Genomic DNA, 13,159 nt, shown 5'->3' on the forward strand with positions numbered 1-13,159 from the left:
GCAGCGCCGCCTCCAACTGCCCGCTCACCGACTGTTGTGCGACGTGCCCACGAGGTGGAATTCAACACTGACCATGTTATCCAGAGTTTACCAGCAGCGCAGAGCGATTGTAGACTGCCAGATGTCAACTTCCACCAGAACTGGTAGTCAGGTCAGTCAGCTTCCTCAAGTCTACAATGAGGAGTGGACGTGGATGTCTGATATCTGTCAGGTGCTGAGTAACTTTGAGGAGTCAACACAGATGGTCAGTGGCGATGCCGCCATCATCAGCCTCACCATCCCGCTGCTTGGCCTGTTGAAAAACTCTCTGGTCAGCATGAAGTCGGAAGCTTTGCGCTCGTCACAAGAGACGGGGGAAGAATATTCCCTTGTTGATAGCCAAAGCACCCTGAGGTCTGTTTCTCAGCGCATATCGGAGGAGGTGGAGGTGGAGGAGGATGAGGAGGAAGAGGAGGAGAATGTTGGCGAGACACAAGAGGGGACCATTGTTGAGTCCTTCACTGTTCAGCGTGTATGGGCAGAAGAAGAGGAGTTGGAGGAGTTGGAGGAGGAGGAAATGGACAGTCAGGCCAGTGAGGGGAGTGAATTCTTACGCGTTGGTACTCTGGCGCATATGGCAGATTTCATGCTAGGCTGCCTATCCCGTGACCCTCGCGTTCAAAGAATTTATTCCAGCACCGATTACTGGGTGTTCACTCTCCTGGACCCACGGTACAAGCAAAATCTTGCCACTCTCATCCCTGCAGAGGAAAGGAGTGTGAGAATGCATGAATACCAGCAGGCCCTGGTGCACAAGCTGAAACAGTATTTCCCTTCTGACAGCGCTAGCGGCAGAGTGCGTAGTTCTGCGGGACAAGTAGCGAGGGAGAGTAGGCGAGCAGGCAGCTTGTCCAGCACTGGCAAGGGTACGCTTTACAAGGCTTTTGCCAGCTTTATGTCACCCCAGCAAGACACTGTCACCTGTCCCCAGTCTCGGCAGAGTAGGGCTGATCTTTACAGAAAGATGGTGAGGGAGTACGTAGCTGACCATACCATCGTCCTAAATGATCACACAGCTCCCTACAACTACTGGGTTTCAAAGCTGGACATGTGGCACGAACTGGCGCTGTACGCCTTGGAGGTTCTTGCCTGCCCTGCCGCTAGCGTCTTGTCCGAGCGGGTTTTCAGTGCAGCTGGTGGCATCATCACCGATAAGCGTACACGCCTGTCGACTGACAGCGCTGACAGGCTGACGCTTATTAAAATGAATAAAGGCTGGATTTCTCAGAATTTCCAATCTCCACCAGGTGAAGGAAGCTCAACCTGAATAATTGATCCACTCCTCCTCCTCCTCCTCATTTTCCTCCTTCTCCTCCTCTTTGTACAGTAAAGCAGAGGAAAATGGCTATTTTTTGACAGGGCCCACTGGCTCTTGCTATACTTCATGCATTTAATTTTTCTGGAGGGCCACCTACCCGGTCCTCTGTTTGAAACAATTTTTGTGAGTGCCACATACAGGCACTCAATCTATTCCATTTTTCTGGAGGGCCACCTACCCGGTCCTCTGGTTTGAACAATTTTTGGGACTGCCACATACAGGCACTCAATCTATTCCATTTTACTGGAGGGCCACCTACCTGCTCCTCTGGTTTGAAGAATTTTTGGGACTGCCACATACAGGCACTCAATCTATTCCATTTTACTGGAGGGCCACCTACCTGCTCCTCTGGTTTGAAACATTTTTGGGACTGCCACATACAGGCACTCAATCTATTCCATTTTACTGCAGGGCCACCTACCTGCTCCTCTGGTTTGAAGAATTTTTGGGACTGCCACATACAGGCACTCAATCTATTCCATTTTACTGGAGGGCCACCTACCTGCTCCTCTGGTTTGAAACATTTTTGGGACTGCCACATACAGGCACTCAATCTATTCCATTTTACTGCAGGGCCACCTACCTGCTCCTCTGGTTTGAACAATTTTTGGGACTGCCACATACAGGCACTCAATCTATTCCATTTTACTGGAGGGCCACCTACCTGCTCCTCTGGTTTGAAACATTTTTGGGACTGCCACATACAGGCACTCAATCTATCCCATTTTACTGGAGGGCCACCTACCTGCTCCTCTGGTTTGAAACATTTTTGGGACTGCCACATACAGGCACTCAATCTATTCCATTTTACTGCAGGGCCACCTACCTGCTCCTCTGGTTTGAAGAATTTTTGGGACTGCCACATACAGGCACTCAATCTATTCCATTTTACTGGAGGGCCACCTACCTGCTCCTCTGGTTTGAAACATTTTTGGGACTGCCACATACAGGCACTCAATCTATTCCATTTTACTGCAGGGCCACCTACCTGCTCCTCTGGTTTGAACAATTTTTGGGACTGCCACATACAGGCACTCAATCTATTCCATTTTACTGGAGGGCCACCTACCTGCTCCTCTGGTTTGAAACATTTTTGGGACTGCCACATACAGGCACTCAATCTATCCCATTTTACTGGAGGGCCACCTACCTGCTCCTCTGGTTTGAAACATTTTTGGGACTGCCACATACAGGCACTCAATCTATTCCATTTTACTGCAGGGCCACCTACCTGCTCCTCTGGTTTGAACAATTTTTGGGACTGCCACATACAGGCACTCAATCTATTCCATTTTACTGGAGGGCCACCTACCTGCTCCTCTGGTTTGAACAATTTTTGGGACTGCCACATACAGGCACTCAATCTATCCCATTTTACTGGAGGGCCACCTACCTGCTCCTCTGGTTTGAAAAATGTTTGGGACTGCCACATACAGGCACTATCCAAATTAAATTGTCTCCATAGCAGCCTCCACACGTTGTCTCCATTGCTACCTCCAAAAGTCGTCCATATAGCTGCCTCCATACATCGTCCCTTTATCAAACGAGGTGTGTCAGGCAGAAATTTGGGTTGTTTTCATGGATTCCACATCAAAGTTGTTAACTTTGTCGCCACCCTGCTGTGTAATCCACAAAATATACTAATAAACTTTTATCATTTACCAATATTATTTCAGCGCTTCTTGCGCATCTGTTTACATTCCCCTCACCCGCCATATCCTAAACTTATAAGAACGCTACTACACTTGATCTTATACAAAAGTGCTGTTTGGGGAGTAGCCTAGAGACAGGGGCTTGGATTTGCGAAAGCTCGCCTGGCAGCGGAGCGCCAGCTCCATGCGCATCATGCGCTTCTTGCGCATCTGTTTACATTCCCCTCACCCGGCATATCCTAAACTTATAAGAACGCTACTACACTTGATCTTATACAAAAGTGCTGTTTGGGGAGTAGCCTAGAGACAGGGGCTTGGATTGGCGAAAGCTCGCCTTGCAGCGGAGCGCCAGCTCCATGCGCATCATGCGCTTCTTGCGTATCTGTTTACATTCCCCTCACCCGGCATATCCTAAACTTATAAGAACGCTACTACACTTGATCTTATACAAAAGTGCTGTTTGGGGAGTAGCCTAGAGACAGGGGCTTGGATTGGCGAAAGCTCGCCTGGCAGCGGAGCGCCAGCTCCATGCCAAGATCCAACTAACATAGTTTTAACTGCAGCACCTTTAATCTACTACTAGTTCACTGCCTCCATACATGGTCCCCTTATCAAACGAGCTGTGTCAGGCAGAATTTTGGGTTGTTTTCATGGCTTCCATGTTAACTTTGTCGCCACCCTGCTGTGTAATCCACAAAATATACTGGCAAACTTTTATCATGTACCGATATTATTTGAGCACTTCTTGCTCACCTCCTTTGGTTCCTCTCTGCCACCCATTGGTTTGAAGCCTGAGTCCATTTAGGGTATGTCGCCATGACACTCTCTAGCCTGCTGCCGCTGCCTCTGCATGCCGTCCCCTATAGTGTCAGGGTCAATTATTGCATGTTTTAGATGCTATCTAGCTTCATTCTGTCACTCTGTCATGGCCATGCTGTTGCCCATAATTTTGGCATAATGGTGCGTTTAAGCAGCCTCAGAGGCATCCATGCATGCTGCCCCTGCTGTTTCCTGTCCATTTCCGTGGTGTTTCCATCCTTTTCTGAGGTTCCCAGGTGTTTGGCCAAGCTTCCCTGTGCAGAGCCTTGGTCCCCTTGAAAAATGCTCGAGTCTCCCATTGACTTCAATGGGGTTCGTTATTCGAGACGAGCACTCGAGCATCGGGAAAAGTTCGTCTCGAATAACGAGTACCCGAGCATTTTAGTGTTCGCTCATCTCTAGTTGCAAGCCATGCACTTACATGCACCAGGAACAAGAAGGTGAACTCCGGGGACCTGAGCGGGGAAGCGACACATGCAGGATATCGGGCCCAGGATCTTCGTGACTTCCCGCACAGCGCATTATACACGGACAATGCACTTACATGCACCAGGAAGAAGAAGGTGAACTCCAGGGACCTGAGCGGGGAAGCGACACATGCAGGATATCGGGTGCAGGATATTAGTGACTCCCCGTACAGTTCATTATACACGGACAATGCACTTACATGCACCAGGAAGAAGGTGAACTCCAGGGACCTGAGCGGGGAAGTGACACATGCAGAATATCGGGCGCATGATCTTAGTGACTCCCCGCACAGCGCATTATACACGGACAATGCACTTACATGCACCAGGAAGAAGAAGGTGAACTCCGGGGACCTGAGTGGGGAAGCGACACATGCAGGATATCGGGCGCAGGATCTTAGTGACTCCCGCACAGCGCATTATACACGGACAATGCACTTACATGCACCAGGAAGAAGAAGGTGAACTCCAGGGACCTGAGCGGGGAAGCGACACATGCAGGATATCGGGTGCAGGATCTTAGTGACTCCCTGCACAGCGCATTATACACAGACAATGCACTTACATGCACCAGGAAGAAGAAGGTGAACTCCAGGGACCTGAGCGGGGAAGCGACACATGCAGGATATCGGGTGCACAATCTTAGTGAATCACGGCAGCTCCAAATCCTTGTCGGACAACGCACCTCGGGATCGCGAGAGAACAGGTGAGTAAATGTGCCCCATTGTCTTTCACTCCAGAGTGCGCAATATTTGGATGGATACACCCCTCAGAATACCTTTCTAACCATTTTGTGGAAGCAGCTACTCTTAAAGCTATCCTACAGCTTTGGATCCAACCAATACTGCTCAGGGGGTAAAAAAATATGTATTTTTCGAATGTCTTGCGTGGAAGCATATTTACACAAAGAGAACAAGATATATCAGCTGATTGAAACAAGGCAAAGTGTTTTAGTATTCTTCAATCTAGAATCCACTCCAGCTCAGAGAGTGAACTGATCGGAGACATCCCGGGGTGAAGCAATATCACAAGCTCGGGACCCTCAGAAATCTCTAGTATGTGACATAGACAGTAACTGAGTATTACCATGATAATGTGCACCCCCATATGATATGTCAGATGATGCTGTGTTCACGTTATGTGGACTACCTTAGGATTTGCTCTTTATAAACACAAATAAGGAAAAACAAGGCATACACATATATTTCTTTTGTTTGTTTTCCTTCATCTAAGCTCCATTTTCAATGAATAAACCTCTCATTATAGTGTTTATACCAGTAACACTCATACTTCATTAATAATAATTAATAACTAGTATATTTCTATTTTACTTCTTGATAATGTAGACAGTGAGATTTGCCATAAATGTCCCAAAGATCAGTTTCCTGATGACAAGAAAGTGAAATGTTTTCTAAAATCCTATGAGTTTCTGTCTTATGAGAAGGAAAGTTTACCTTTGTTATTTGTAGTAATCGTTGTAATTCTTTCAGTAGTAACTTCCTTCATATTAATAAGCTTCATTTATTTCTGGGAAACTCCACTTGTTAAAGCCAATAACCGGACTGTGAGCTTCATCCTCCTGGTCTCCATCTTGCTGAGCTTCCTCTGTGTCTTCTTCTTCCTTGGTCGTCCAGTGGACATCACCTGCTTACTGAGACAAGTATCATTTGGGATCTTTTTTACTATTGGTGTCTCTTCTCTTTTGGCCAAAACTATCACAGTCTGTGTTGCCTTCAAAGCCACCAAACCTGGAAGTTCCTGGATAAAATGGCTCTCGCTCAATATTTCTATCTCTGTGGTCCTGGTGTGTTCCTCTATACAAGTTCTCATGTGTGTTATTTGGCTGTTGGTGTCTCCTCCTTATGTAGAGTATAACCATCACACGTATCCTGGGAAGATCATCATTCAGTGTAATGAGGGGTCAGATATCTGCTTCTACTCCATGTTGGGTTATATGGGGCTCCTGGCCTCTGTGAGTTTTGTTCTGGCTTTCATGGTGAGGACATTACCGGACAGTTTTAATGAGGCCAAGTACATCACCTTCAGCATGCTGCTGTTCTGCAGTGTCTGGATCGCCATGATCCCGGCTTATCTGAGCACCAGAGGGAAATACATGGTGGCTGTGGAGGTATTCGCCATCCTGACCTCATGTGCTGGAGTTCTGGGTTGTATATTTTTTCCGAAAATCTACATTTTAATTTTCAATCCTAATTTGAACTCCAAAACTACAATTTTGCAAAGATACAAATTATAGTGTGATAAATAGTAGGTGCTAGATTGGTTTGCTCTAAACAATTGTAGTTGTGTTTTCCTATTTTCCCTTTTTTTGCTTTTTAATCAATTTAATAAATCAATGAATAAAAATAAAATAAAAAATAATTTCAAAATGTGGTTAATTATTCAGGTCATTAAAGTTTCAATAAATATGTAAGACATCTCCTACAACTTCTACGTTGTTTTAACAGTTAATATAGTTCCTATATGCACTGTTGTACCTCTGTATAAATTGGTCAAGAGTTATTATTTGTGATGCAGTGTGTACTATGTGCAGTTTTCATTACTAAGGTGCAAAGTGCAGAGGATTACTGAAGACTGGAGCCCCAACATGAATCAGGCACATCCAGCGTGCGCCAATCGTGCGTAAACTGAGTGCAGACTGAATGTGGTGCACGGTGTCCACCAGAACGCCCCTTTAGGTGCACAGTTTTGTGTCACGGTGGACACAGTGCAGCCGCATTATAATACAGGTGGAAATTCTGCCTAAATACATATGCAAGCAGTTTTCACCTATAAACTGGTGCAGCCAGTATTATAAATCTGGGCCATTGTGTTAAAAGGCTTTGAGCAGGGAAGCGGCACATGCAGGATATCAGGCGCACAATCTCAGAGAATCGCGGCAGATGTGCATTATCGTTGGACAATGCACTTTCTGTGAACTTTTCCGGACGGGTAAGTAAATGTCCCCTATAGTGTCTGGAAGTAAAGATGAGATAGGAGGGGATCCTGAATGTGTGTATGTGCAGATATACAACAATGACAATATACAACAATAACAAAGAAGAATATGTAAAAACACAATCAAAGAAATGATGGAAGTAAGCCACCAATGTGCCACAGATTGTATTTCTAAGGGTATACAAAGATTGTTTATTGCTACATACATATTCATTTTTAACTGTAATATTTAATAAAGACCAATGCAGAATTTCTTGAAGGCAGAGATACTTCGGACAAAGAGGTGGTCATCAGGAAGCCCGGGGCAGCCAGCAAAGGGGGGAAAGGTGAAGCCTTCAGTCCACCGCAATGTCCCCCAAACCATGGAGAGTAAGTGGAGGGCCAAACACAAGCACAAGCTCAGGTCCCACTGTATGAAGTTTCCAACTTTAACTTGAAGCGCTGTCACACTCAGAGAATAGGCTGGGATGGTATATCCATAAAACCAATTTTAATAAAAAGTAAAGGGTAAAACACTACGCGTTTCGAAAAAAAAAATGTGCAATACACCCACAGAATTGTATGTAATTGTCCACCTGACGAAGGCTCCAGCCCGGGGCCGAAACGCGTAGTGTTTTACCCTTTACTTTTTATTAAAATTGGTTTTATGGATATACCATCCCAGCCTATTCTCTGAGTGTGACAGCGCCTCCAGAACGGGACGACTCCTCGTGGTTCTTCAGCACACAGCCAAGTCCGTCAACTCTGGTTTGCCCGGACCTGAGTCCCGTCGGCAGCAGTCCCTCCATCTATTTTACGCTCTATCTTTCACTGAACCAGGTGAGAGACATTCTATTATATATATTTCCTTATCAAACAATACACTTGAATCCTTTGCGCTTTCTGTCTCCCCCTCCTATTGGCCACGTTGATGCATACCTGTGGATCGCCACATTAACGCATCTAACACCAGCCCTCCATTTATTTACAACTTTAACTTGAAGTTTTGATATTTTTGAATATCAAATTTTTCATATACTTGAGCATAAAATTTAGCACAACTTATACCAATGTCCTTCCTACATCTGGAACGTTAAATCTCAATTGTTTGGAATTTTTTAGGTGAAAAACTATGTTAAATCATGAGCCAACACCAAGGAAGCAGGTGAAAGACTCATTATTACTAGATTAACTGCTACACAGGAAAATCCTGCACACTGCTTGGAAAAGTTGCAAAGAATTGTGCAAATACCCCCATGCACCAATGTCTTTCCTCCGCCCGGTGGGGCCGGAGTGATTTTTCTCAATTCTTTGGAACTATGTCTTGGCAAAAAACAATGGTAAATCGCACGTCAACATTTGGGAGCAGGTGGAAGACACAAACAGGGCACATTTACTAAGGGTTTTTGCACTGCACTTTTGTCGGGCTGTGCACGTTACTCTAAGCTAAAACGGCTTGCACAGGTATCGGACAATGCACTTTTAGTGCAGTTTCAGACTTTCTAACTAAATGTGACACATTGGGGAACATTTACTTATCCGTCCCGTTACGTCCGCCGATCCGTAATATCTGACGAGGATTCGGAGCTGCCGCAATTCACTTACAGCCTGCGCCCAATTTCTTGAATGTGTCGCTTGCCCGCTCAGGTCCGCCGGAGTTCACCTTCTTCTTCCCGGTGCATGTGAGTGCTGATCTTGCGACACGATTTGAATGTTAAATTCCGCAGTTTCCAAATCAGTCAGCCATGCCCCCCCAATTTGTGTCGCATGAAAGCCACAATCTGATTGCGTGAGCCAAAAACCCCAGTGCAATTCAGGGGAAATCGGAAATATTCGGGAAACCCGACTTTAATGCGTCCGATGGATCCTAAGTAAATGTGCCCCATTAGGTCAAACCCAGTCTTACTGGTTCAAGGAAAACTCCTGCTCAATGCTTGAAAAAGTTGCCCCATTGTTCCTAAAATATCACTAATTTAAAACAAAACTCTCTCAAAGTATTTTCTTACATAAAAATGATATTAAGAATCCACAAAGTTGTTTCTTTTATAATCTATGGGTTAAAACATTCAATCATTTCATGATGAAGAGGGAGAGTTCTCCGTGATTCCCAGGAGCCGCTCCACAATTACATCTCCCAGTTGGAAATATTGATGGTGTCATGTAAATCAGCGGATGAGAGTTTACATTGTGAGGATAAATTCTGTATCAGGTTTCTACAAAATGATAAACACAGAATAATTAATCAGACAATGAGCCCAAGCAGAACAATCTCCGGAGGCTTCAGCAGCCGCTCAGGAACAGACCGGGATGTGCCGTGTACTGACTCACTGACAGCTCCACACGTTCTCCATGGATCTGCAGCTCATAACTGCGAGACATCCCCGAATATCAGCTACACATAAATTATAATATCACAGTCATTTCATCTCAGTAACATAAAGGCAGTTTTTTATTTATTAACTTAACAAGGTAAATCACAGAACAATTCCACCTCAGCCCTGACAGGTAATGTATACTGTACAATGGCAAATGAGCCAAGATCATTATATATATATGTAATACAGTCACTCAGGTACAGGGCCAGATTAAGGTTGGTGCGGGCCCCTGTGCGCAAAATCTGGTGGGGGCCCAATGAATGTAGTCTAGACAGGGAACAGCAATCGCTACATACTGATCCCCAGCAATAACTATATACAACCTCCCCAGTAATCACTATATACAGCACACAGTATTCACTATATACAGCCCCCCAGCAATCACTATATACAGCCCAAAGTAATCACTATATACAACTTCCCCAGCAACCTCTATATAGAGCTCCCCCAGAAATCACTGTATACAGCTCCCCCAAAATAACTATATACAGCCTCCAGAAATGACTATATACAGCCCCCAGAAATCACTATATACAGCTCCCCTAGCAACAACTATATACAGCCCCCAGTAATCACTATATACAGCCCCCAGCAATCACTATATACAGCCCCCAGAAATCACTATATACATCCCCAGAAATCACTATATACAGCCCCCAGAAATAACTATATACAGCTCCCCTAGCAACAACTATATCCAGCCCCCAGTAATCACTATATACAGCCCCCCCAGAAATCACTATATATAGCTCCCACAGCAATCAGTGTATACAGCTCCCCCAGCAATCACTGTATACAGCTCCCCCAGCAATCACTGTATACAGCTCCCCCAGCAATCACTATGTACAGCCCCCCAGCAATCACTATATACTCCTCCCAGTAATCACTTTATACAGCTCCTGCAGCAGTCACTGTATACAGCTCCTAGTAATCACTATATACAGCTCCCCCCGCAATCACTATATACAGCTCCCGCAGAAATCACTTTATACAGCTCCCCAGTAATCACTGTATACAGCTCCTAATAATCACTATATACAGCTCCACCAGTAGTCAATATACACAGCGACTCAGCAATCACTATATGCAGTTCCCCAGCAATCACTATATACAGCTCCAACAGCAATCGATGTATACAGCCCCTCCAGCAATCTCTATTTACAGCCCCCCAGTTATCACTATATTCAGCTCCACCAGCAATCACTATATACAGCTCCCAGTAATCACTATATACAGCCCCCCAGCAATCACTATATACAGCTCCCCCAGAAATCAGTCTATAAAGATCCCCCAGAAATCACTATGTACAGCTCCCCCAGCATTTACTATATACAGCTCCCCCAGCAATCACTATGTACAGCTCCCCCAGCATTTACTATATACAGCTCCCCCAGCAATCACTATGTACAGCTCCCCCAGCATTTACTATATACAGCCCCCCAGCAATCGCTATACACAACCCCCAGCAATCACCATATACAGCTCCCCCAGCAATCACTATATACAGCCCCCCAGCAATCACTATATACAGCTCCCCCAGTAATCACTATATACAGCTCCCAGTAATCACTATATACTGCTCCCCCAGAAATCACTGTATACAGCTCCCCCAGCAATCACTGTATACAGCTCCACCAGTAGTCACTATACACAGCTCCGTAGAAATCACTATAAACAGCTCCCATGCAATTACTATATACAGCTCCACCAGCAATCAATGTATACAGCTCCTCCAGCAATCTCTATTTACAGACCCCCAGATATCACTATATTTATTTCCACCAGCAATCACTATATACAGCCCCCAGTAATCACTCTATACAGCTCCACCAGCAATTACTAAATACAGCCCCCCAGCAATCACTATAAATCACTATATACAGCCCCCAGTAATAACTATATACAGCTCCTTCAGCAATCACTATATACAGCTCCCCCAGCAATCACTATATACAGCTCCCCCAGCAATCACTATATACAGCTCCCCCAGCAATCACTATATACAGCTCCCCCTGCAATCACTATATACAGCTCCCCCAGCAATCACTATATACAGCTCCCCCAGCAATCACTGTATACAGCTCCCCCAGCAATCACTATATACATCTCCCCCAGCAATCACTATATACAGCTCCCCCAGCAATCACTATATACAGCTCCCCCAGCACTTACTAAATACAGCCCCCAAGCAATCGCTATACGCAACCCCCAGCAACCACTATATACAGCTCCAGCAGCAACCACTATATATAGATCCCCCAGCAATAACTGTATACAGCTCCCCTAGCAAGCACTATGTAGAGCTCCCCCAGCAATCATGGTATACAGCTCCTAGTAATCACTATATACAGCTCCCCCAGAAATCACTATATACAGCTTCCTCAGCAATCACAGCCCCCAGTAATTACTATGTACAGCTCCCAGTAACCACTATATACAGCTCCCAGTGATCACTATATACAGCTCCCCCAGCAATCACTATATACAGCTCCCCCAGCAATCACTGTATACAGCTCCCCCAGCAATCACTATATACAGCTCCCCCAGCAATCACTATATACATCCCACAGTTATCACTACATACAGTTCCACTAGAATTCACAATATACAGTTTCCTCAGCAATCACTGTATACAGCCCCCAGTAATCACTGTATACAGCTCCCCCAGAAATCACTGTATAAAGTCCCCAGCAATAACAATATACAGCCCCTCAGTAATTACTCTGTACAGCACCCCCAGCAGTAACTATATACAAACCCACAGCATAAACTATATACAGCCCCCCTATAACAACTATATACAGCCTCACTATAATAATTATATACAGCCCCCCTATAATAACTATGTACAGCTCCCACAGCAATCACTATATACAGCTCCCACAGGAATCACTGTATGCAGCTCCTTCAGCAATCAATATTAACAACCTCCCAGTTGTCACTGTATACAGCTCCACCAGCAATTGTCAAATACAGAAACCCCAGAAATCACTATATACAGCTCCCCCAGAAATCACTGTATACAGCTACCCCAGCAATCACTATATACAGCTTCCTCAGCAATCACAGCCCCCGTAATAACTGTATACAGCTCCCAGTAATAAATATAAACAGCCCCAAGTAATCACTATATACAGCTCCCAGCAATCACTATATACAGCCCACAGTAATCACTACATACAGTTCCCCTAGAAATCACTATACACAGCTTCCTCAGCAATTACTGTATACAGCCCCAAGTAATCACTGTATACAGCTCCCAGTAATCACTATATACATCCCTTAATAATAACTATATACAGCTCCCCTAGCAACCACTATATACAGCCCCCAGTAATCACTATATACAGCTCCCTCATCAATCACTATATACAGTCACCCTGCAAAAACAATATACAGCCCCCAGTTATTACTCTGTACAGCCCCCCATCAACAACTATATACAATCCCACAGCATTAACAATATACAGCCCCCTATATCAACTATATACAGCCTCCATATAATAATTACATACAGTCCCCCTATAATAACTATATACAGCTCCCCAGCAATCA

At 45.0% G+C, this 13,159-nt stretch overlaps 1 protein-coding gene across 1 annotated transcript in view; it reads left to right on the forward strand.

Moving 5' to 3' along the window:
• LOC140132095 (vomeronasal type-2 receptor 26-like) overlaps positions 1 to 7,623 on the forward strand; it is a 45,474-nt gene extending 37,851 nt beyond the window's left edge. Inside the window, exons 7-8 of the mRNA XM_072150952.1 lie at positions 5,642 to 6,423; positions 7,489 to 7,623. Coding sequence (XP_072007053.1) covers positions 5,642 to 6,423; positions 7,489 to 7,623 — 917 coding nt within the window. The remainder of the gene's footprint in view (positions 1 to 5,641; positions 6,424 to 7,488) is intronic.
• The last annotated feature ends 5,536 nt before the right edge of the window (positions 7,624 to 13,159 follow it).

This window comes from Engystomops pustulosus, chromosome 1 (genome assembly GCF_040894005.1).
Source record: "Engystomops pustulosus chromosome 1, aEngPut4.maternal, whole genome shotgun sequence".
NCBI lineage: Eukaryota > Metazoa > Chordata > Amphibia > Anura > Leptodactylidae > Engystomops > Engystomops pustulosus.